The sequence below is a fragment of the Melanostigma gelatinosum genome (genome assembly GCF_949748355.1).
Source record: "Melanostigma gelatinosum genome assembly, chromosome: 14".
Taxonomy (NCBI): Eukaryota; Metazoa; Chordata; class Actinopteri; order Perciformes; family Zoarcidae; genus Melanostigma; species Melanostigma gelatinosum.
The window spans coordinates 93,455-120,099 of record NC_136647.1 but is presented as its reverse complement, the minus strand read 5'-3'; the positions used below and the strand labels follow the sequence as shown (position 1 = coordinate 120,099).

The window sequence follows — 26,645 nt, the reverse complement described above, 5'->3', positions numbered from 1 at the left end:
ACAAATCAAAGGTCACCTGTTCAAAACTGCTTTTAATGTGTGACCATTATTGTGTATTTAGTTTTTAGTGTATTGTTTTTATATATGATGATTTTAATGTAAAGTGTCTTTGAGTGTCATGAAAAGCGCTATATAAATAAAATGTATTATTATTATTATTATTATTAAGTTTAAGGCTCGAAATGTTGAAGAAAATGCCTCAACTCCATAAATGTCAGATCATTTTCTAGAGCTGAAGTTCTTATTAAAGTTAAAGTAAAGTTGTGAATTCAAACAAAAGCACTTAGTTAGGTTTAAGAAGAACAACCTGGTTCGGCTTAAAGTAAGTAAACTAAGTAAAACGTAAACAACGTAACATAAAACACGTCATAAACATCACTAAATAACTCAACAGCACTTTGGGACACCAAAATTATTCATGATTTATTTATTATTATTATTATTAATATACTTTTTAGCTGCTATATTGTCCAACACCTTCACCAGCTGATCTCTAACCGTGTCTTTGTGCTGTAAAGTTTACCTGAACTTTACAGGTAGTCTAGTGGAGGTTCACCTTTATGCTAATTTCCTCTGACATGAATGAATGAATGAAAGAATTTTATTTATATAGCGCTTTTCACAGACAATAATATCACAAAGTGCTTAACAGAGCAGACATTTAAAAGCATAAAAAACACAATGTGACCCTAGGGTCAGTAAATTATATACACAGAGAAAAGTAAAAAAAAAATGAAAATAAAAATAAAATAAAAAAGAATGAAAAATAAAATAAAAATGTAAAACATATTTTAAGAGCAGGTCTAGGACATGTGGTCGCGAGGAACCTGGAGAGAAAAAATCAAATGCTTTTGTTCCAGAAGCTTGACTCTGTAAAAGCTCCTCAAACTAAAGAGAGAAAAGTTTATCAGAGCCAAACAACACCGCATGTGGGCGTGGTCATGTGGTGTTTTTGTTTTGAGTTCCTGTTAAACTGATTTTACTGTTTGTTTGTTCCAGACGATCCAGATCCTCCGTCGATCCATCTGAACTCCATCTTCCAGCCAAACCAAACCGAGGTTCCTCTGACCGCCGGCTCCGCCTTCAACCTCAGTTGTCATGGCACCGGTTCGGTCCGTTGGACCAGCACCGCGCTCAATCTCCTCTACTGCGACAGACTGCAGAACCCAGTGGAGGTCAGGAAGTCACACCCCAGATACACTGGAACCTACAGCTGTGGGTACACCAACCAGAGCCTGAAACACCTGGACACCTGGATACACCTGTATTTCACAGGTAAGATCAGCTGAGGCCACGCCCCCCGGGGCTGGATCCAAACGAGTCCTCTTAGTCTTCAAAGTCAGATTTCATAGACTTGTCGCGACTCTGTTTTTGTAGCATTCATCACCTGTTAAAAATGACCTCGGTGTCCCACAATGCATCTCTCTCACAGACCCAGATGATACCTCCAGTGTGTTCGTCACACCTCGCGGCAGCCCTTCTCTCAAGGAGGGTCAGGACTTCCTGTTCATGTGTCTGCTCACCGACCCGTCTGTCACAGACCTCAGCCTCCAATCGGCAGACAGCACTGGGGCCAAGGGGTGGGGCCTGCCCCAGGGCATGAACGTGACATTTGACCCTAAGAAAGGAGCCCTGGTCCAAGACCTGCAGACGTCGTTCAGAGGACGATACGTTTGTTCCGGCTGGAAGGACGGAAAGCAGTTCAGATCCACACCTGTCAACCTGGTGGTGGTCTCCAGTAAGACCTGTCTGTCTTCTGCCATCTGATTTACATTTCTACCTGTCTGTCCCCCAATGACCTCTCTGTCGACCTCGTATCTGTCTGCGTGTCTGTCTGCAGGGCTACGTCATCCACCCTCCCTGTCCGTCAGTCAGCATCACTCGGTGCGTCTGGAAGGAGAGACCTTTGAGGTCACCTGTCTGACCAGTAACCCCAACCACTTCTACAACGTCACCTGGAACCACCCGAACACAAAGGTCAGACGTCACCTGCTCGTCTTCACCCACGACAGACTTTCTGTTTTTTATATTCATCGGTTCTTTGTTTCCTTCCAGACGCAGAATGTCACTGTCAGCTATCGCTATATCAACCGCTGCCTGTACATCAACAGCACTGTGAGGGTCTCACCTGTCAGTCGGACTCACGGTGGCACCTACACCTGCACCGCTGTCAACGAGGCGGGGGCCGCCACGGACACCACACAGCTCAGAGTTCTGGGTAAGAGAATCTATCAAATGAGCCTATAATCATAATGATGGACAGACTTAATATTAACTGTCTCTCCTCTTCATCGTCTTCCTCACCAGACCGTGCCTACCTGAGGATCTACCTGCAGCCGATGCATCAAGCTAACGCTAACGCTAAGACTATAGAGGTCAATGACAGCCTGGGTGCTAATGTTAGCAGCATGCTAACAGAGGTGCAAGGAGAGCTAGAAGCTAACGTTAGCAGCAGTACCCTGGAAGTGAATGGAAAAATTCTTGCTAACTTTAGCATCAATCAGCTGGCTGTGAATGGGGCTAGCGGTGCTAACGTTAGCGACGGTAGCACGGTGGAGGTGTACGAAGGTCAAGATGTGACGTTGACCTTTGTGATCGAAGCGTATCCTCCAATCAGGAGCCAGTGCTGGACAACGACGACACACGTCAATAATAACAACTATACGGTGTACCAGGAGCGCTACGCTGCTAACGGCTACAGGTTAGCATGCTAACAAAAAACACGCTAGCATTCTCACATTTGTAGACCTGCTGCACCACCATGAGGAGGTGCTGTTGATATGAAGTTCTATTGTTATAGGTTATTAGTTCGGTATAGATATATATATATTGTTGGTGTTGTTCATATGAAGGTCTGTTGTTGTAGGTTATTAGTTTTATAGATATATATTGTTGGTGTTGTTCATATGAAGGTCTGTTGTTGTAGGTTATTAGTTTTATAGATATATGTTGTTGGTGTTATTCATATGAAGGTCTGTTGTTGTAGGTTATTAGTTTTATAGATATATATTGTTGGTGTAGTTCATATGAAGGTCTGTTGTTGTAGGTTATTAGTTTTATAGATATATATTGTTGGTGTTGTTCATATGAAGGTCTGTTGTTGTAGGTTATTAGTTTTATAGATATATATTGTTGGTGTTGTTCATATGAAGGTCTGTTGTTGTAGGTTATTAGTTTTATAGATATATATTGTTGGTGTTGTTCATATGAAGGTCTGTTGTTGTAGGTTATTAGTTTTATAGATATATATTGTTGGTGTTATTCATATGAAGGTCTGTTGTTGTAGGTTATTAGTTTTATAGATATATATTGTTGGTGTTGTTCATATGAAGGTCTGTTGTTGTCGGTTATTAGTTTTATAGATATATATTGTTGGTGTTGTTCATATGAAGGTCTGTTGTTGTCGGTTATTAGTTTTATAGATATATATTGTTGGTGTTGTTCATATGAAGGTCTGTTGTTGTAGGTTATTAGTTTTATAGATATATATTGTTGGTGTTGTTCATATGAAGGTCTGTTGTTGTAGGTTGTTAGTTTTATAGATATATATTGTTGGTGTTGTTCATATGAAGGTCTGTTGTTGTAGGTTGTTAGTTTTATAGATATATATTGTTGGTGTTGTTCATATGAAGGTCTATTGTTGTCAGTTATTAGTTTTATAGATATATATTGTTGGTGTTGTTCATATGAAGGTCTGTTGTTGTCAGTTATTAGTTTTATAGATATATATTGTTGGTGTTGTTCATATGAAGGTCTGTTGTTGTCGGTTATTAGTTTTATAGATATATATTGTTGGTGTTGTTCATATGAAGGTCTGTTGTTGTAGGTTGTTAGTTTTATAGATATATATTGTTGGTGTTGTTCATATGAAGGTCTGTTGTAGGTTGTTAGTTTTACAGATATATATTGTTGGTGTTGTTCATATGAAGGTCTGTTGTTGTCGGTTATTAGTTTTATAGATATATATTGTTGGTGTTGTTCATATGAAGGTCTGTTGTTGTAGGTTGTTAGTTTTATAGATATATATTGTTGGTGTTGTTCATATGAAGGTCTGTTGTTGTAGGTTATTAGTTTTATAGATATATATTGTTGGTGTTGTTCATATGAAGGTCTGTTGTTGTAGGTTGTTAGTTTTATAGATATATATTGTTGGTGTTGTTCATATGAAGGTCTGTTGTTGTAGGTTGTTCGTTTTACAGATATATATTGTTGGTGTTATTCATATGAAGGTCTGTTGTTGTCGGTTATTAGTTTTATAGATATATATTGTTGGTGTTGTTCATATGAAGGTCTGTTGTTGTAGGTTGTTAGTTTTACAGATATATATTGTTGGTGTTATTCATATGAAGGTCTGTTGTTGTCGGTTATTAGTTTTATAGATATATATTGTTGGTGTTGTTCATATGAAGGTCTGTTGTTGTAGGTTGTTAGTTTTATAGATATATATTGTTGGTGTTGTTCATATGAAGGTCTGTTGTAGGTTGTTAGTTTTACAGATATATATTGTTGGTGTTGTTCATATGAAGATCTGTTGTTGTAGGTTGTTAGTTTTACAGATATATATTGTTGGTGTTATTCATATGAAGGTCTGTTGTTGTCGGTTATTAGTTTTATAGATATATATTGTTGGTGTTATTCATATGAAGGTCTGTTGTTGTCGGTTATTAGTTTTATAGATATATATTGTTGGTGTTGTTCATATGAAGGTCTGTTGTTGTCAGTTATTAGTTTTATAGATATATATTGTTGGTGTTGTTCATATGAAGGTCTGTTGTTGTAGGTTGTTAGTTTTATAGATATATATTGTTGGTGTTGTTCATATGAAGGTCTGTTGTTGTCGGTTATTAGTTTTATAGATATATATTGTTGGTGTTGTTCATATGAAGGTCTGTTGTTGTCGGTTATTAGTTTTATAGATATATATTGTTGGTGTTGTTTATATGAAGGTCTGTTGTTGTCGGTTATTCGTTTTATAGATATATATTGTTGGTGTTGTTCATATGAAGGTCTGTTGTTGTAGGTTATTAGTTTTATAGATATATATTGTTGGTGTTATTCATATGAAGGTCTGTTGTTGTCGGTTATTCGTTTTATAGATATATATTGTTGGTGTTGTTCATATGAAGGTCTGTTGTTGTAGGTTGTTAGTTTTATAGATATATATTGTTGGTGTTGTTCATATGAAGATCTGTTGTTGTAGGTTGTTAGTTTTATAGATATATATTGTTGGTGTTATTCATATGAAGGTCTGTTGTTGTCGGTTATTCGTTTTATAGATATATATTGTTGGTGTTGTTCATATGAAGGTCTGTTATTGTCGGTTATTAGTTTTATAGATATATATTGTTGGTGTTGTTCATATGAAGGTCTGTTGTTGTAGGTTGTTAGTTTTATAGATATATATTGTTGGTGTTGTTCATATGAAGGTCTGTTGTTGTCGGTTATTAGTTTTATAGATATATATTGTTGGTGTTGTTCATATGAAGGTCTGTTGTTGTAGGTTATTAGTTTTATAGATATATATTGTTGGTGTTGTTTATATGAAGGTCTGTTGTTGTCGGTTATTCGTTTTATAGATATATATTGTTGGTGTTGTTCATATGAAGGTCTGTTGTTGTAGGTTATTAGTTTTATAGATATATATTGTTGGTGTTATTCATATGAAGGTCTGTTGTTGTCGGTTATTCGTTTTATAGCTATATATTGTTGGTGTTGTTCATATGAAGGTCTGTTGTTGTCGGTTATTCGTTTTATAGATATATATTGTTGGTGTTGCAGGTCGGAGGCCAGCTTGCTGCTGCGGCAGATTCGTCAGGAGGATCGAGGTCGATACTCTTTCCACTTTGTTAACTCGTTCTTCAACGGCACGAAGAACATCGACCTCCGAATCTACCGTAAGAAGCCTTTCCCCCTGATCCTCATCTTCTTCTTCTTCTTCCTCTTCTTTCCTGATGCTGCAGCTTCCCCTTTTTCTTCTTCTGATTATCAAATGATCTCTAAGCTTTGACGACCTGCAAATCAGTTTTGTTCTCTTATTTTATCAGTTATCTTTACTTCCTGTTTTATTTTGTGTTTCTTAGCTCTCCTCTCATTTCAGGTCACTTCACTTCCTGTCTTTATGTGTTTTCCCGCTACTGTGATTGTCTGCCCCGCCCCCTTATTGATCCCACCTGTCTCATCACCATCACCTGCCACAGTATTTAAACCTTGTGTTCGCCCGCTCTGTGAAGAGGTCCAGGGATTTCCTAGTGTCCTGGGTTCTCTGATCTCTCCTGTTCGTCTTGGGTCGACTGTGGCTCAGTGGAAGAGCGGGTCGTCCTTTTATCCACTAGTCCATGTCAATGTGTCCTTGAGCAAGGCATTTAATCTTTAATTGCTCCCATATGAATGTTAGTTAGTCCTGATGGACAGGTGTCACCTTCAATAGTAGCTCCTCCCATCTGTGTATGAATGAGTGAATGATGACGTGTAGTGTTAAAGAGCTTTGAGTGGTCAGAAGACTAGAAATAGGAAACACAAGTACAGTTATACAAGTACAGTCTATTTACCGCCTACCCATGTACTGAAGTACTGAAGTAAATGCTTCGGGGTCTGTTGTCTGGGTCAGAACTACTGAGTTCTGTTTTCTCTGTTGAGTCGTATTAAATAAAGTCAACCTTACTTTCATTCATAAAATGTTGTTCTTTATTTTAGACTTCTGTTGCTGTTTAAATCTTCTCATCAAACTAAAACATGTTCCTTCAGGTTCTCCGAAAGCCGTCATCAGTGTGCAGAACGACACTCTGACCTGCTACAGCTCTGGATATCCGTTACCCACAATCCTCTGGTTCATCTGCCCCGGGGTCACCGACACGTATGTATATAAATGAACTGAATAACTGTCAGCATCCTCAACAGGTAGTTCATTACAAACAACATCCTGTGAAGTTTAGGTGTGTTGATTATTAATTAATCCTTATTAGAGACGAGAGCTTCTATCTCACACTGTTCTTCAAAATGATATATATGTGTATATATACACATATATATATGTATGTATATACACATATATATATATGTATGTATGTATGTATGTATGTATGTATATATATATATACATACATATACATATATATATATGTGTATATACATATATATATATGTGTATATACACATATATATATATATGTATGTATGTATGTATGTATATATATATATATATACATACATATACACATATATATATGTGTATATACATATATATATGTGTATATACACATATATATATATATATATATGTGTATATACATATATATATGTGTATATACATATATATATATGTATGTATGTATGTATGTATATATATATATATACATACATATACACATATATATATATGTGTATATACATATATATATGTGTATATACATATATATATATATATATGTGTATATACATATATATATGTATGTATATACACATATATATATATATGTGTATATATACACATATATATATGTGTATATATACACATATATATATGTATATACACATATATATATGTGTATATACATATATATATATATACATACATATACACATATATATATGTGTATATACATATATATATGTGTATATACATATATATATATGTGTATATATACACATATATATATGTGTATATATACACATATATATATATGTATGTATATATGTGTATATACATATATATATGTATGTATATATGTGTATATATATATATATATATATATATATGTATATATATATATATATATATATATATATATGTGTGTATATATATATATATATATGTATATATATATATATATATATATATATATATATATTAGGGCTGGGCAAGTTAACGCATTGTTATCGTGTTAATGCATTAATTAATTAACCCCGACAATTTTATCACGCATTAACGCAGTTTTTTTTTTCTTATCAACGGAGTACTTTGAGTCTGAAGTATCACTTAAATGTAATAAACACCGTTGATGCAGCAAATCACCCAAACAAGCGGTGGTCGACGTCTTCAGACTGCGTTGGTGCAGCGTGTGGGAGGAGTTTAGATAAACTAAAGCAACACAAGCTAACAGATGCTGCAGAGAAGTGGAGACAAACTGCAGGTTGGTGTTGTGGGAGATGTCGGTCTGAGGAACGTTCACGTCTCGTTTGGTGTGAACGCAGCTTTAGGATCTCAGCGAATGACGTCACGTATGAGCCTCAAGACGCACCGTCAGCAGAAGAACACACGAGTTGTGTTAAAGGAGAGGACGACTAAAGCCACGCGTTACAACCAGCAGCAGCTGCTGCTCTCACTGGAGACTACTGGACATCACTGGGTCACCTTCATCACCTGAGTTACAGCATCATAGTGATGAAGAGTAGAGCTGCATCATAGTGATGAAGAGTAGAGCAGCATCATAGTGATGAAGAGTAGAGCTGCATCATAGTGATGAAGAGTAGAGCTGCATCATAGTGATGAAGAGTAGAGCTGCATCATAGTGATGAAGGGTAGAGCTGCATCATAGTGATGAAGAGTAGAGCAGCATCATAGTGATGAAGAGTAGAGCTGCATCATAGTGATGAAGAGTAGAGCTGCATCATAGTGATGAAGAGTAGAGCAGCATCATAGTGATGAAGAGTAGAGCTGCATCATAGTGATGAAGAGTAGAGCTGCATCATAGTGATGAAGAGTAGAGCAGCATCATAGTGATGAAGAGTAGAGCTGCATCATAGTGATGAAGAGTAGAGCTGCATCATAGTGATGAAGAGTAGAGCTGCATCATAGTGATGAAGAGTAGAGCTGGTCATAGTGATGAAGAGTAGAGCTGCATCATAGTGATGAAGAGTAGAGCTGCATCATAGTGATGAAGAGTAGAGCTGCATCATAGTGATGAAGAGTAGAGCTGCATCATAGTGATGAAGAGTAGAGCTGCATCATAGTGATGAAGAGTAGAGCTGCATCATAGTGATGAAGAGTAGAGCTGCATCATAGTGATGAAGAGTAGAGCTGCATCACATGCTCTGACTGTGATGAAGACTCAACACACACGTGTAGATGAACGTGTGAAACATGTTGTTCTGAACGTTTCACACACTGAGCACAGATATAGAAGAGATAGAACTGCTGCTGTGTGAAGAGAACACTGCTGCTAACAACAACCTGATGTGTTTAACGTGTTTACACACAATGTTCTTCACCTTTGTTCATAGAGCAGCACTTTCAAATAAAAGTTTATTGAACTTTGCACATAATGCAATTCATTTTCCAATTTTCTGCGATTAATTGCAGAAAATCATGCGATTAATCGCGATAAAAATTGTAATTGTTGCCCAGCGTGTGTGCGTGTGTGTGCGTGTACGTGTGTGTGTGTGTGTGTGTGCATGTGTGTGCGTGTGCGTGCGTGTGTGTGTGTGTGTGTGTGTATACAGGTGGGTTCTCAACAGAAATTTTGAACATCAAACACTTCCTTTCCTGCATTCTAGAGTATTTATACTCCAATTCATGGCGGAGATGTTTCGATTATGTTAAGTTTCCATCATTAGTAATAATAATGTTAAAAATAAACCTCCTTGGTTGATGATCTTTATTAATAATAAAACTGTTAGTTTTCATGACAAACTCAAGATAAAACAAATCAGCATAAATGAAATCAAACCTCTGACGTTGTGGAGAATGAAAGAGAATAAAACGAGTTCAAGCAAACCGCCCTTCTCCTCGTCTGCAGGTGTGGAGACGTCACCGATCATCAGCCTGCTCCAGATGTTGTGACCTCACAGGAACAGGAATTGAGGAACCAGCAGACCCTCCCTCGGCCAGCTGGTGATGTCACTGCTGAGTGTGTCGCCTCCAACATGATGGGAGAGTCTCGACAAGTCTTTAACCATCGTAGGTGTTTTATTATAATCTATAATAATATGTATCATCTTAACTCTTATTAAATTATGTTTCTGTGTTTTTAGGAGTTTTAAAAGATCAAAGGTTCTTCACTCCGGCTCTGATTGGAGCTCTGAGTGCAGCTGTGCTCCTCCTGCTGCTCCTATTGGTCGTCTCTTACAAGTGGAGACAGGTATGTTTATAATGATAATAATGAATAATACATACAAGTATATACCATGGACCAACACCACAGCTGGAGATAGTTTGTAATCAAACCTTTATTCAAACAAAACACATGAAGAGAAACTGTTCATTAATCATCAGACAATATTAAAACAACAATAACTTCTTACGTGAAATAAGTTTGACTTAAATAACTAAATTATTGTTTTGGCTCGACTAGATTTGACTGAAAATGTTTAATATCTATATGATTAAATCTAAAATAGCTGATAATAGACTAAAAGGATCAAAGATTAAAATTAAAAATAGAAACTACAACTAATAAGCATTTTCATATGAAGACTAAATCTAAATGAACACCGGCTGAGACTTTGTTTTACTATTAGGGACTTTATTTCTCTTTACGACCAAAACAAAGAAGCATTCATGCTAACTGTCTTTTAGCAGATGCTAACTGCTAGCATGTCTCTCTGCTTCTTCAAATGTGAAACACAACAACCAATACAGTGAATCACAACGGCTCCTCTTTGTTCTCTGTTTCATAATAATATTACGTCTCGTAGCATTATGATTTTGCCATTTAGAAATTCAATTTAATATTTTCATACAAACACTGACGGAGAACTCTGACTCATCACTAAAATGTTTCTTCTTCTCTCAGAAACCCAAATATGAGATCCGCTGGAAGATCATCGAGAACACCGACGGGAACAACTACACCTTTATTGACCCTCTTCAGCTTCCGTACGACCAGGAGTGGGAGTTTCCTCGAGACAAACTCCGCCTCGGTAACAAATGTTTAACATCTAACAAGTCAATTTAACATCTGACAAGTCAATTTAACATCTGACAAGTCCATTTAACATCTAACAAGTCAATGTAACATCTGACAAGTCAATTTAACATCTAACAAGTCCATTTAACATCTAACAAGTCAATTTAACATCTGACAAGTCAATTTAACATCTAACAAGTCAATTTAACATCTGACAAGTCAATGTAACATCTAACAAGTCAATTTAACATCTGACAAGTCAATGTAACATCTAACAAGTCAATTTAACATCTAACAAGTCAATTTAACATCTAACAAGTCCATTTAACATCGAACAAGTCAATTTAACATCTGACAAGTCAATTTAACATCTGACAAGTCAATTTAACATCTAACAAGTCAATTTAACATCTGACAAGTCAATGTAACATCTGACAAGTCAATTTAACATCTCACAAGTCAATTTAACATCTGGCAAGTCAATGTAACATCTGACAAGTCAATTTAACATCTAACAAGTCAATTTAACATCTGACAAGTCAATGTAACATCTGACAAGTCAATTTAACATCTAACAAGACAATTTAATATCTAACAAGTCAATTTAACATCTAACAAGTCAATTTAACATCTGACAAGTCAATGTAACATCTAACAAGTCAATGTAACATCTAACAAGTCAATTTAACATCTAACAGGTCCATTTAACATCTGACAAGTCAATTTAACATCTGACAAGTCAATTTAACATCTAACAAGACAATTTAATATCTAACAAGACAATTTAATATCTAACAAGTCAATTTAACATCTGACAAGTCAATTTAACATCTGACAAGTCAATTTAACATCTAACAAGACAATTTAATATCTAACAAGACAATTTAATATCTAACAAGTCAATTTAACATCTAACAAGTCAATTTAACATCTGACAAGTCAATGTAACATCTAACAAGTCAATGTAACATCTAACAAGTCCATTTAACATCTAACAAGTCAATTTAACATCTGACAAGTCAATTTAACATCTGACAAGTCCATTTAACATCTAACAAGTCAATTTAACATCTGACAAGTCAATTTAACATCTAACAAGTCAATTTAACATCTGACAAGTCAATTTAACATCTAACAAGTCAATTTAACATCTAACAAGTCAATGTAACATCTAAGAAGTCAATTTAACATCTAACAAGTCAATTTAACATCTGACAAGTCCATTTAACATCTGACAAGTCCATTTAACATGTGACAAGTCAATGTAACATCTAACAAGTCAATTTAACATCTAACAAGTCCATTTAACATCGAACAAGTCCATTTAACATCTGACAAGTCAATGTAACATCTAACAAGTCAATTTAACATCTGACAAGTCAATGTAACATCTGACAAGTCAATTTAACATCTGACAAGTCCATTTAACATCTGACAAGTAAATTTAACATCTGACAAGTCAATTTAACATGTGACAAGTCAATTTAACATGTGACAAGTCAATGTAACATCTGACAAGTCCATTTAACATCTAACAAGTCCATTTAACATCTGACAAGTCAATTAGGCAGAAAATGAATCATCAAAACATTTGATAATCGATCGTTTGTCATTCGATCTGACGCGCTGGAGCTGAAGCATGTATTTCAAAATAAAAGTTGAGTTAAGAGAGTTAAACTGCTCTCAATCATGGGGTTTAATTGCCCCCTCTGTCTATCAGGTGCTGTTGTGGGTTCGGGAGCGTTTGGGAAGGTCGTCGAGGCAATGGCGTACGGTCTGGGAACCGACGATGCCACACGGGTCGCCGTCAAGATGCTCAAACGTGAGTCTACATCATCACCATCATCATCACCATCATCATCATCATAAACATCGTTGTTGTTCTTGGGATTCACGTTTCTTATGTTTCGTGAACAGCGAGCGCTCACTCAGAGGAACGCAACGCTTTGATGTCGGAGCTCAAGATCCTCGGCCATCTTGGTTACCATGACAACATCGTCAACCTATTGGGAGCCTGCACTCGAGGAGGTGATGCAATGATTGTATATAGTATATATCCACATATATATATATATATATATATATATATATATATATATATATATCCACATACATATATATATATATATATATATATATATATATATATCCACATACATATATATATATATATATATATATATATATATATATATATATAATCGCGATTGTTATAATTGTTACAATTTCAATAATGAATTCATGAGTAGTGTATTGTGCACTTTTATTTGAAAGTGCTGCTCTATGAACAAAGGTGAAGAACATTGTGTGTGAACACGTTAAACACATCAGGTTGTTGTTAGCAGCAGTGTTCTCTTCACACAGCAGCAGTTCTATCTCTTCTATATCTGTGCTCAGTGTGTGAAACGTTCAGAACAACATGTTTCACACGTTCATCTACATGTGTGTGTTGAGTCTTCATCACAGTCAGAGCATGTGATGCTGCTCTACTCTTCATCACTATGATGCAGCTCTACTCTTCATCACTATGATGCAGCGCTACTCTTCATCACTATGATGCTGCTCTACTCTTCATCACTATGATGCTGCTCTACTCTTCATCACTATGATGCTGCTCTACTCTTCATCACTATGACTATATATATATATATATATATATATATATATATATATATATATATATATATATATATGTATATATATATATATATATATATGTATATATATATATATATGTATATATATATATATATATATATATATATATATATTATAGGGATAAATTGTCTCTCTGACCTCTGTCCTTGTGTCCTCTGTCCGTCCTCCCCCCTCCCCCCTCAGGTCCCATGTTGATGATCACAGAGTACTGTAGCCACGGCGACCTGCTCAACTTCCTGCGAGCCCACGCTCAGGACTTCATGGCGTCGGTGGTCAGTGAGGATGAAGAGGAAGAGGAGGGGGAGGTCCTCTACAAGAACACGACCAATCAGAACCCTCGACTCAGGAGGTCTGAACCTTTAAGTTCATTAAACGTTAAATTAATATTATTATCTTTAAATGTTTAATTTGTTTAGTTCGATTATTCTGTGTAACCACAGGTGGCCATTTCATTGTGTGTGTGTGTGTGTGTGTGTGTGTAGTGACAGTGGGATCTCCTGCTGTTCAGAGTATCAGGAGATGCAGCCGGTTCAGAGTCCAGGACAAACACACCTGGGTAACAATCTGCACTGACCTGCACTCACCTGAAGGGTTTGTCTCTGCTGTCATACCTGTCTGTCTGTCTGACTCACTGTCTGTCTCTCAGGTGTGCAGACAGACAGTGTTTCTGTCGGTGACCTCATGAGGTTTTCCTACCAGGTGGCTCAAGGTCTGGACTTCCTTTCCACCAGGAATGTGAGAACACACACACACACGTTTATCTTTCTGGTCTTGTTAGGACCATCAACATAAAGTGACTAAATGTCCTCACTACTATGGTTTAACACTGACATTGATCCTCAAAAATACCCGGCAGCATATTATCAGTATCACTGCAATCAGCAGTAAAACGTTCCTAAATGTGTCCGCTTGTCTGTCTGTCTGTCTCCCTATCTCTCTGTCTGTCTCCCTGTCTGTCTCCCTGTCTGTCTGTCTCTCTGTCTGTCTCTCTCTGTCTCCCTGTCTGTCTGTCTCTCTGTCTGTCTGTCTGTCTCCCTGTCTGTCTGTCTGTCTCTCTGTCTGTCTCCCTGTCTCTCTGTCTGACTCCCTGTCTGTCTGTCTCCCTGTCTGTCTCTCTCTCTCTGTCTCCCTGTCTGTCTGTCTCTCTGTCTGTCTGTCTGTCTCCCTGTCTCTCTGTCTGTCTGTCTCCCTGTCTGTCTGTCTGTCTGTCTCCCTGTCGCTCTGTCTGTCTCCCTGTCTGTCTGTCTCTCTGTCTGTCTCTCTGTCTGTCTCCCTGTCTCTCTGTCTGTCTCCCTGTCTGTCTCTCTGTCTGTCTCCCTGTCTCTCTGTCTGTCTCCCTGTCTGTCTCTCTCGCTCCCTGTCTGTTTGTCTGTCTCCCTGTCTCTCTGTTTGTCTGTCTCTCTGTCTGTCTCCCTGTCTCCCTGTCTGTCTGTCTCTCTGTCTGTCTCCCTGTCTGTCTCCCTGTCTCTCTGTCTGTCTCTCTGTCTGTCTCTGTGTCTGTCTCCCTGTCTCTCTCCCTGTCTCCCTGTCTGTCTCTCTGTCTGTCTCTCTGTCTGTCTCCCTGTCTGTCTCCCTGTCTCTCTGTCTGTCTCCCTGTCTGTCTCTCTCTCTCCCTGTCTGTTTGTCTGTCTCCCTGTCTCTCTGTTTGTCTGTCTCTCTGTCTGTCTCCCTGTCTGTCTGTCTCTCTGTCTGTCTCCCTGTCTGTTTGTCTCCCTGTCTGTCTCCCTGTCTGTCTCCCTGTCTGTCTCTCTGTCTGTCTCTGTGTCTGTCTCCCTGTCTCCCTGTCTGTCTCTCTGTCTGTCTCTCTGTCTGTCTCTCTGTCTGTCTCTCTGTCTGTCTCCCTGTCTGTCTCCCTGTCTCTCTGTCTGTCTGTCTGACAGTGTATCCACAGAGACGTAGCAGCCAGAAACGTCCTCCTGACTGATCGTCGTGTTGCAAAGATCTGTGACTTCGGTTTGGCTCGAGATATTCGCAACGACGACAGTTACATCGTTCAGGGAAACGTGAGTTTAAGCATCAACATGTTTGTCAGTGGAGCTGGTGCAACATGTTCTCTGTGGGCGGAGCCACATCAATCAATGCCAGCCAACATCCCAGAATGATTCAATGCAAAAACATGAAGGTATCAAACACGTGTTACTGCTTTGCAGTTAAATATTTAACATTTATTCCAACGTAAAAAAGCAGAAAATAACACTTTGATAAACACGTCAGGACATCTTACTATAGTCTCAGTATAATATAATAATATATATATAATATAATAATATATATATCATATAATAATATATATCATATAATAATATATATATATCATATAATAATATATATATCATATAATATTCACTATAATATAAAACACACTCACATATATATAATGATGTATTCATAACGATATCTCATGTCTCAGCAGTGCTTCATGTCTCTCACTCTAACTGTCCGTGCTGGATCTGTCCCGTTGTTTTAAAAGCTGAATAAGTTATTAGCATGACGGCATGCAGCTAGCCCGGGGTCGGCAACCCGCATGCGGCTCTTCAGCCCCTCTGATGCGGCTCCCTGAGGCCACGTCCACACTACTCCGTTTCCATTTCAAAACTCAGATGTTTTGCTACGTTTACACTGAGCGGCCGAAAAACTCTCCCGAGGACGGATAAGTTTGAAGACTCCGGAGTTACCGCTTCCTGTGGACGGTCAAAAACTGATAAGTTTGTAAACAATGAAGCCCACACACGTGTTCGCTACCTGATTGGTTCTTAGCAGTCACGACGTGTCCTTCCCTGATTAGTCACGGCCCTGTCACCGCTCCGTAGGGCCGGTAACGCCGCTCGACACGCCGCTCGACACGCCGCTCGACACGCCGCTCGACACGCCGGAAAAAATGTTTTAATAGTTTGTCAACTAAAATGCTATTTCGTCGCTGTCAAGCACCTTTCCCTGCAGGTGACTTAATTATGATTTGCAGACCCCCGCCGTCGGTAAACTATTGTAAGCTTTTATGTTGAGCATGTTAAGAGCTGTAGGAAGCAGGGTTCCTGTGTATGTGTTTGGTGCTTTTATTGTGGAGGATGAGACGGAAGGAGAAAAAGAGGTTCTGGTGACGTGTGGGAGTGAATAAAGTTGCTGCCGTCTTGGCGCAGATTGCGGAGCCCGTGTTTATTATTTTATTATTATCATAAAGTGTAGGCCCAACATTAACCCTCGGTAAACTATCAATGGGTAATCCCAAAAAAGAAAAGTAGAAATGGAAAATAGAGTTTAATTCTGTGTGGACGTATTCATTGGCTTTCACTGCCAACGATGCTGGCTGCCTGGGCCCCGTTCCTCGCACGTGGTTCAGCAAAGTCGATCAAACACACAACAAACACAACATTTGAAAAGTATCAAGCTGGAGATGAGCGAAAAAGAGCAATTTCTCAACTGCTGCAGCAAACTCAGCAGGTTTTTTTCTCCTCTTCATAATTCAATTCAATTTATTTTTGTATAGCCCAAGATCACAAATTACAAATTTGCCTACAAAGACTCTGGTGAAGAAGCAGGTCAATAATGTGCATTAATGGTATCGGTAATATGAAATAGTAATGTGAGTAATAATAAAAGTGATATTAGCAGTTGGAGTCAGCAGGGCCATGGTAGGAGGAAGGACCAGGGTCCAGATGAAACCATGCTCCATGGAAACCTGTGAGGAGAGACAAGGACTCCGGGGAAGAGACAGAATCAGTACTGTGCATTAATGGTATCGGTAGTAGGATTAATAATGAAGATCGTAGTAGGTGTCAGCAGGGCCATGGCTGGTTGAAGAACCAGTGTCCAGATGAAACTGCGGTCATCCTGTGAGGCGAGAAAGCACAAATACTCCGGGGAAGAAGTGACGTTAGTAATGAGCATCAATGGGACATCAATGCATACAGACGGAGGTGAAGAAGAGGAGGAGAGAGGTGCTCAGTGTAGGAAGTCCCCCTGTAGTTTTTGCCGATACCAGTTTGTCCATGGGCCGGTCCAAGGCAAGCCAGAGCCAGCCCTAACTATAAGCACCATCAAAGAGGAAAGTCTTAAGCTACTCTTACATGTGGTGAGTGTGTCGGCCCCCCGGACTGAAACGGGAAGCTGGTTCCACAGAAGAGGAGCTTGATAACTGAAGGCTCTGGCTCCCGTCCTACTTTTTAAGACTCTAGGAACCACAAGTAACCCTGAATCACTGGATCGCAGCTCTCTAGTAGGGCAGTATGGTACTATAAGCTCTTTAAGATATGATGGAGCCTGACCAATTCGGGCTTTGTAGTTAAGTAAAAGGATTTTAAATTCTATTCTAGATTTTACAGGGAGCCAGTGCAGAGAAGCTCATACAGGAGTAATATGATCTCTCCTCTTAGTTCTTGTTAGTACACGAGCTGCAGCATTCTGGATCAGCTGGAGAGATTTAAGAGACTTATTAGAGCAGCCTGAAAATAAGGAATTGCAGTAATCTAGTCTAGAGGTAACAAATGCATGAACTAATGTCTCTGCATCACTTTGAGACAGGATGTGCCTGATGTTTGAAATATTACGTAGGTGAAAAAACGCAGTCCTAGAAATTAGTTTTATCTGAGAGTTGAAAGACAAATCCTGATCAAAGGTAACTCCAAGATTCTTGACGGTGCTGCTGGATGCCAGCACAATGCCATCTAGAGAAACTATATCATCAGATAACTGATTTCGGAGGTGTTCTGGGCCTCGTAGAATAACTTCAGTTTTGTCTGAGTTTAACATCAGGAAGTTGCAGGTCATCCAGGTTTTTATGTCCTTAAGACACGCTTGCAGTTTAGCGAGCTGGTTGGTTTCATCTGGTTTGATCGACATATATAATTGAGTATCATCTGCATAACAATGAACGGTTATAGAGTGTTTTCTGATAATATTGCCTAAAGGAAGCATATATAAGGTGAACAAGATTGGTCCAAGCACAGAACCTTGTGGAACTCCATAACTGACGTTGGTCTTCATCGAGGCTTCATCGTTTACATAAACAAACTGAGATCGATCCGATGAATAGGATCCAAACCAGTTCAGTGCGGTTCCTTTGATGCCAATATAATGTTCCAGTCTCTGCAACAGGATGTAGTGGTCTATAGTGTCGAACGCAGCACTAAGGTCTAACAGGACAAGAACAGAGACGAGTCCTTTGTCTGATGCGATTAGAAGGTCATTAGTTATTTTTACCAGAGCTGTCTCTGTGCTATGATGCTTTCTAAATCCTGACTGAAAATCCTCAAATAAACTATTGTTACACAGAAAGTCACACAACTGATTTGCAACTGCTTTCTCAAGGATCTTAGAGAGGAAGGGAAGGTTAGAGATCGGTCTATAGTTGGCCAACACCTCTGGATCCAGAGTGGGCTTCTTAAGAAGAGGTTTAATCACAGCTACTTTAAAGGACTGTGGTACATGACCTGTTACTAAAGACAGGTTGATCATATCTAATAAAGTTGTGCTCATTAATGGCAGCACTTCTTTAAGCAGCCTAGTCGGTATAGGGTCTAAGAGACAGGTGGACGGTTTAGACGTAAAAATTGTTGAAGTCAGTTTGTCAAGGTCGATGGGAGTAAAGCCATCTAAACATATATCAGGGTTTACAGCTGTTTCTAAGGTTACTCTATTTGTGGAAAGATCGGTCGAGGGCAGGAGATTATTAATGTTCTCTCTAATAATCATAATCTTATCATTAAAGAAGTTCATGAAGTCATTGCTACTGAGGTCTATAGGGATACTCGGCACAACAGAGCTGTGACTCTGTCAGCCTGGCTACAGTGCTGAAGAGGAACCTGGGGTTGTTCTTATTTTTCTCTATCAACGATGAGTAATAAGCTGCTCTGGCATTACGGAGGGCCTTCTTATATGTCTTAAGACTGTCTCGCCAGAGTAAACGAGATTCTTCCAAGTTAGTGGAACACCATGTTCTTTCAAGTTTTCGCGATGTTTGCTTTAATTTGCGGGTTTCATGGTTATACCATGGAGCGAATCTCCTTTGTTTCACTAACTTCTTCTCTAGAGGAGCAATAGAGTCGAGTGTCCTTCTCAGTGAGCTTGTAGCACTGTCGACAAGATGATCAATCTGGGTAGGACTAAAGTTAGCACAGGAGTCCTCCGTCACATCGAAGCATGGTATTGAGTTAAATACAGACGGAATCGCTTCTTTAAATTGAGCTACGGCACCATCAGATAGACATCTAGTGGAGTAACTCTTGCTTAACGGTGTACACTCAGTTAGTAAGAATTCAAAGGTTATTAGATAATGGTCCGATAGAAGAGGGTTCTGTGGATAGACTATTAAATCTTCCATGTTAATGCCATAAGTCAGAACCAGGTCGAGAGTGTGGTTAAAACAGTGAGTGGGTTTCTGTACATTCTGACAGAAACCAATCGAATCTAATAATGAAATAAATGCAGTACTGAGGCTGTTGTTCTCGACATCCACATGAATATTAAAGTCACCAACAATAATTACTTTGTCTGTGACTAGACTTGATAAAAACTGAAAAAATTCCGATAAAAATTCCGAATACGGACCTGGGGCCCGGTACACTATAACAAATATAACTGGCTGTATTGTTTTCCAGGTTGGGTGTGAAAGACTAATGCTGCGTTCACACCGGTCGCGTTGATTTTTTGACGCGCGTCGAGATTACATACAAAGTCTATGCACAGACGCGATGAGACTGGCGGCGGCGCGGCGCGTTGGACGCGTTATTGCAGTGCGGTGGACGCGTTGGATGCCGCAAAATCGCCAACGCGCGAGTTGAAATTTTTCAACTTCAGCGACATAATGGCGTGACGCTGTGGCGCGATAGCCTATCAGCGTTGAGTTGCTCCCCCTGTCATCACTGGCTTCCTGCCGTTGTTGAATCAGGAAATAAATCCTGTAGCCGTCTGTGTTCACCCAGAGCTCTACGATACCTCATATCAACAGAGACCGGACCAAACTATGTGTATACATGTGTGTGTGTAAACCATACGGTACAAACAATGAATAGACGCTGCCGTATTTATGTCTACGTGACGTTATTGAGTGCTGGTGGAGCTGCTACGATGTTAGCATAGCCTAGCACCGATCCATCAGAGCTCCATTGAGAAGACCAGTAACCTACAAATCGGCATCATTACGTAGTTATTTCGGAGTCCCTTTTTGTCGGTTTATTGCCGTTGAATCACAGCCAAATCAGTTTATTTTGTGTTCCTACAGCTGTAGTAAACAGCGACGTGTGGCTTGCTAGACAGTGAATACAGCTCGATACAATCCACGGAGCTCCTCTGAACAATATTATGAACCAGACATGACGGCGTTTGGCATTCCGATGTTTGAGGGACTTCCACAACACGTACAAAGCAGCAATTGTCCTTATTCCTTTCATGGTTGACAGCGGAAAGAAATGGCGGCCAGGTGAACGGCTTCCAGGACGATAAACCACGCCCCCTCTCCGGCGCTACGAGATTTTGCGATGTTTGGTGTGAACACGACCGGCGGCGCGTTGGACGCGATTGTGCAGTGCGTCAAAAAATCAACGCGACCGGTGTGAACGCAGCATAAGAACCAAGCTTTCAAATGAGTTATAGTCTAGTTTAGGTTTAGGGTTTAATAATAGGCTAGAGTCAAAGATGGCTGCTACTCCACCTCCTCGGCCGGCGCCTCGAGGAATGTGAGTATTGATATGACTTGGAGGAGTTGATTCATTTAGGCTGACATATTCATCATTACTCAGCCAGGTTTCAGTAAGACAAAATAAATCAATATGATGATCTGATATTAGCTCATTTACTAGTACAGCTTTAGATGACAAAGATCTGATATTTAAGAGTTCACATTTAATTATCCTATTTTGTTGTACTGTTGCGGTAGTTTTAACTTGGATTAAGTTATTTTGTTTAACTCCTCTATCGTTTATTTTTGATTTAATTAATTGAAGTGGCCGTGGGGCAGACACAGTCTCTATGTGGTTTTGCGTGAGTAACTGCTCTAATGGAAGCTCAGAGGAGTGTGTGAGACTGCAACTCTGCTTCCTGGTCTGATCTCTGGGTTGTCATGCACCAGGTCCATACAGAAACTGGGTCAGATTTGCAGAGATGAGATCTGCTCCATCCAAAGTAGGATGAATGCCGTCCCTCCATAAGAGTTTGATATTGTTCCAACAGGTAAAATAGCAATGAAATGTCAAGAATTGTCTTTATTATTGTTCTATAATTTCATAAATACAACAAACTATAGTTTTTGTATGTATAATGTCACTACATATAAAACTTTATAAATTGTGATATCAAATAGCTTTTGCGGCTCCAGACAAATTTCATTTGATGGAAAATAGGGCAAAGTAGCTCTTTGGGTAGAAAAGGTTGCCGACCCCTGAGCTAGCCAAACCTGTCTGGTGTTCAACTGGTACAGAAGCTTCATGTGCTGCTTCCCTTTCCCGCTAGTCTGCTGTCTGATTGTGAGGTCAGGCTGATCTGGCATCAGCTCTTTGGCCTGAAGTTTCTCCTCAAAGTTCTCCTCTCAGACGGGTCTTGGAGGAGAAGTGCTCACGCGCTGGCCTGTAGAGACTTCAGATTCGTCCCCACGCTGAATCTATTTGAGGGCGCTGATTGGCTAAATTGTATGTCACACATTTATATCTTTAATCAGCAATTGGCTAAACTGCTTCATAGACCCGCCTCCTGTCGGCCATTTCTCGATAGCCCCAGAGCTGCTGAGACAGGCAGAGAGGACGAGCAGGAAAAGCATATATTTATCGCAGATATCATATTTTACACATATTACTGGGTGATTCCATGTTTCAAAAACACAAATATTGACAATTTGTATAATTTATTATTATTATTATTTTTTATTATTTGTGGCTCAAGGGGGGGCGGCGCCCTCTATTGACCAGCCGCCACTGAGCTTTAATCTAGAGAAACACAACAGCTACATCATCAGTGAAACGTGAGTTTAAACATTTAATATCTTTAATCTAGAGAAACACAACAGCTACATCGTTCAGGGAAACATAAATAAAAGTACTGTCTTTGTGACAGTATTTTATAAAGAAAAGGTGAAGCAGACTGGTTTCAACTCTGACTTTTATTGTGACATCTTCCTGTGTTTTATTTTGACAGGCCCGTCTCCCCGTTAAGTGGATGGCTCCAGAAAGCATCTTTCAGTGTGTTTACACCGTCCAAAGTGACGTCTGGTCCTACGGAGTGTTACTGTGGGAGACCTTCTCTCTGGGTAACACTTCATCAATCAAAGTATTGATTATTTATTGTGACTGTATAAAGTACATACTAAGCATGGACACTATAAAGTACATACTAAATATGGACACGATAAAGTACATACTAAGCATGGACACTATAAAGTACTTAGTCTCTAATTTATAGCCTCTATACTTTAGGTGTAGTTTGTAGTGTACATACTTACTAAGTATAGACACCATAAATTCAAGACTATTAACTGCACACTAAGTATCGACACTATGAAGTACACATTCATTTGGAAACTATGACGTATGTTAATTACCCGCATGTCAATCCATAAAACTTTTATGTTTGTTGAGTACTTTCTAAGTATAGACACTATGATGTAAACACTATAGTGTTTACTAGTGTGCACTTTATAGTTGGTACTTAATGGTTTCTATACTTAAAGTAAACACGAGTAAACACTATAGTGACGAGTGTGTGCTTCATAGTTTGTACTATTTGTACTTAATGTCCGTACTTTATGATGTCTATACTTAGTGTGTACTTTATGATGTCCAAGCTCAGTGTGTACTTTATGATGTCCATACTTAGTGTGTACTTTATGATGTCCAAACTCAGTGTGTACTTTATGATGTCCATACTTAGTGTGTACTTTATGATGTCCAAGCTCAGTGTGTACTTTATGATGTCCATACTTAGTGTGTACTTTATGATGTCCAAACTCAGTGTGTACTTTATGATGTCCATACTCAGTGTGTACTTTATGATGTCCATACTTAGTGTGTACTTTATGATGTCCATACTTAGTGTGTACTTTATGATGTCCAAACTTAGTGTGTACGTTATGATGTCCATACTTAGTGTGTACTTTATGATGTCCACACTCAGTGTGTACTTTATGATGTCCATACTTAGTGTGTATGTTATGATCTCCATACTTAGTGTGTACATTATGATGTCCATACTTAGTGTGTACTTTATGATGTCCATACTTAGTGTGTACTTTATGATGTCCATACTTAGTGTGTACTTTATGATGTCCAAACTCAGTGTGTACGTTATGGTGTCCATACTTAGTGTGTACGTTATGATCTCCATACTTAGTGTGTACTTTATGATCTCCATACTTAGTGTGTACTTTATGATGTCCATACTTAGTGTGTACTTTATGATGTCCAAACTCAGTGTGTACTTTATGATGTCCATACTTAGTGTGTACGTTATGATCTCCATACTTAGTGTGTACTTTATGATCTCCATACTTAGTGTGTACTTTATGATGTCCATACTTAGTGTGTACTTTATGATGTCCAAACTCAGTGTGTACTTTATGATGTCCATACTTAGTGTGTACGTTATGATCTCCATACTTAGTGTGTACTTTATGATGTCCATACTTAGTGTGTACTTTATGATGTCCATACTTAGTGTGTACTTTATGATGTCCATACTTAGTGTGTACTTTATGATATCCAAACTCAGTGTGTACATTATGGTGTCCATACTTAGTGTGTACGTTATGATCTCCATACTTAGTGTGTACTTTATGATCTCCATACTTAGTGTGTACTTTATGATGTCCATACTTAGTGTGTACTTTATGATGTCCAAACTCAGTGTGTACTTTATGATGTCCATACTTAGTGTGTACGTTATGATCTCCATACTTAGTGTGTACTTTATGATCTCCATACTTAGTGTGTACTTTATGATGTCCATACTTAGTGTGTACTTTATGATGTCCAAACTCAGTGTGTACTTTATGATGTCCATACTTAGTGTGTACGTTATGATCTCCATACTTAGTGTGTACTTTATGATGTCCATACTTAGTGTGTACTTTATGATGTCCAAACTCAGTGTGTACGTTATGGTGTCCATACTTAAAGTGCACTATAAAGAACACACGATGTGAGGACACTACAGAGTGTGAAGCTCTGTGATTGGATGACAGCGATGCTCACCTGTGACTGTGCGTGTCTACCTGTTCAGGTAAGAGTCCGTACCCAAACATCGCCGTGGATACCAACTTCTACAAGATGATCCAAGATGGCCGCCACATGGACAAGCCAGACTTCGCTCCAGCAGAGATGTGAGCAGACGGACAATTAGTTTAACAAAGTTATTTTGAATGTATTGCCCATACGCTGTGTGTGTGTGTGTGTGTGTGTGTGTGTGTGTATATATCATTTTTTTTTTGTCCTCTCAGGTATCAGCTGATGACGCTCTGCTGGAGTTTGGAGCCCACTGACAGACCGACCTTTAAAACGATTGGTCAGCTCATTAACAGGCTCCTCCCCTCCACCAATGACACATCGGCACATCACAGGGACCAGGTGAGACACCTGTGTTTGTAAACTCTACCCTCAGCTTCGTCCGGCAGGCTTCAGGTGTCTGAACATCTCGTCTCTCTTCTTCCACAGTCGACGTACAACAACATCAATGAGTGTAGAGAAGAAGAGGAGGTGGTCAGAGGAGGAGACGAGACACTGAAGAGAGGTGACGATGATGAGGAGGAGGAGGAGGAGGAGAAGGAGAAGGAGCCGATGATGAACAACAACATCTACCAGCTGTCCTGATCCTCTGTTCAAAATAAAAAACTTTATTGACAGATTCAGAGTGAACAGTTTGATCTGGATCACGTTGGTCTGGATCACTTTGGTCTGGATCACGTTGGTCTGGTTCATGTTGGTCTGGATCACTTTATTCTAATGATGTTTGTGTAATAACTCTTTTTTTATTTTAATAACATTTGATAAATGTTTATTTCTGTTTTAACATACTTTCTCTGAGATTGATTAAAACTATAATTGTCATATTTTGTATTTTTTCATTTAATGTCTTTAAATAAAATCACACTAACAGCAGATTGTTTCGTTGTTTATACCTGGATGTACCTGAAAGATTCATGCCATCACAACACATTTATACATTAATAGATTATTTATTTTCTATAAGGGAGGGAGAGAAATTTAAGTTTATAATAATAATCCTAAACATGTAATAATAATGTGTTATAATACATACTAATATAGTAATGTGCTACATAAACATGTAATCATAATGTATTATTAAAAATAATAATACATAATAATAATGTGTAATTATGTAAAAAATGTCTTCAGATTAGAAGTTAAAACAAATGCTGTGCATCAAACAAAATGTCCTCATATCTGCTTATTACTACATTATAGTCTGTTATGAACATTTATTACACGTTTATACATGTAAATATATTTATATATATATATATATATATATATATATATATATATATATATATATATAGTATAATGAGGGCCGACCTGTCAGGTGAGTTTAGGGGCAGAGCCTCATGAAGTAGATTACCTGACTGTTTACTGCTGTTGGACTTCACACTCTGATAAAGAAGAAACACAACAGGAAGTAGTTCATGAAGGTAAAGCTCGTTAATGTCACATTATTCATGTTTAAACATTTCATAAGTTATTGTGATTTAAAAGATAAAGTTAACGGATTCATTTATTAACTGTTTAATAATTTATAATTTATACATTTAAATAAATACGTTATATATTATAGTCAATACTTTATTCATATCATTATTATTAACTTAATATCTTTAATGTGTTTTAATATTCTAAATAATGAGTTTTTATTTGCTGTTGCAGTATTTTAAAGGTTTTATATTTTGTAGTATTAATAGCGTGTCAGCAGTTCTCCTCTGACTGTCAAACGCTATTAATGATTATCTTTATTATCGTCATTATCTGCTGTATTGATTATGAGCCATCAGTCATCTTCAGCTCAATAAAAGACGATCAGAGTCGTTAACATCTGAAGAGAACAGGTGAACTAAGTCTGCAGCAGGAGACGCAGGTGAGTCTGATTCTTCATGTTAACAAGAAGCTGAAGATTGATTGATTGGTTGATTGATTGATTGATTACAGTTGTCAG

The 26,645-nt window shown here is 38.4% G+C and overlaps 1 protein-coding gene across 1 annotated transcript in view; it reads left to right on the top strand.

Annotated features, from left to right (window-relative positions):
• Positions 1 to 25,576, top strand: part of csf1rb (colony stimulating factor 1 receptor, b) — a 36,076-nt gene extending 10,500 nt beyond the window's left edge. Inside the window, exons 2-21 of the mRNA XM_079284077.1 lie at positions 1,000 to 1,275; positions 1,433 to 1,738; positions 1,841 to 1,977; positions 2,056 to 2,218; positions 2,308 to 2,701; positions 5,779 to 5,894; positions 6,745 to 6,853; positions 9,735 to 9,895; positions 9,970 to 10,076; positions 10,731 to 10,857; positions 12,565 to 12,666; positions 12,762 to 12,872; positions 13,686 to 13,851; positions 13,985 to 14,058; positions 14,149 to 14,237; positions 15,383 to 15,505; positions 22,623 to 22,734; positions 24,702 to 24,801; positions 24,919 to 25,045; positions 25,133 to 25,576. Coding sequence (XP_079140203.1) covers positions 1,000 to 1,275; positions 1,433 to 1,738; positions 1,841 to 1,977; positions 2,056 to 2,218; positions 2,308 to 2,701; positions 5,779 to 5,894; positions 6,745 to 6,853; positions 9,735 to 9,895; positions 9,970 to 10,076; positions 10,731 to 10,857; positions 12,565 to 12,666; positions 12,762 to 12,872; positions 13,686 to 13,851; positions 13,985 to 14,058; positions 14,149 to 14,237; positions 15,383 to 15,505; positions 22,623 to 22,734; positions 24,702 to 24,801; positions 24,919 to 25,045; positions 25,133 to 25,288 — 3,056 coding nt within the window. The 3' untranslated portion in view covers positions 25,289 to 25,576. The remainder of the gene's footprint in view (positions 1 to 999; positions 1,276 to 1,432; positions 1,739 to 1,840; positions 1,978 to 2,055; positions 2,219 to 2,307; positions 2,702 to 5,778; positions 5,895 to 6,744; positions 6,854 to 9,734; positions 9,896 to 9,969; positions 10,077 to 10,730; positions 10,858 to 12,564; positions 12,667 to 12,761; positions 12,873 to 13,685; positions 13,852 to 13,984; positions 14,059 to 14,148; positions 14,238 to 15,382; positions 15,506 to 22,622; positions 22,735 to 24,701; positions 24,802 to 24,918; positions 25,046 to 25,132) is intronic.
• The last annotated feature ends 1,069 nt before the right edge of the window (positions 25,577 to 26,645 follow it).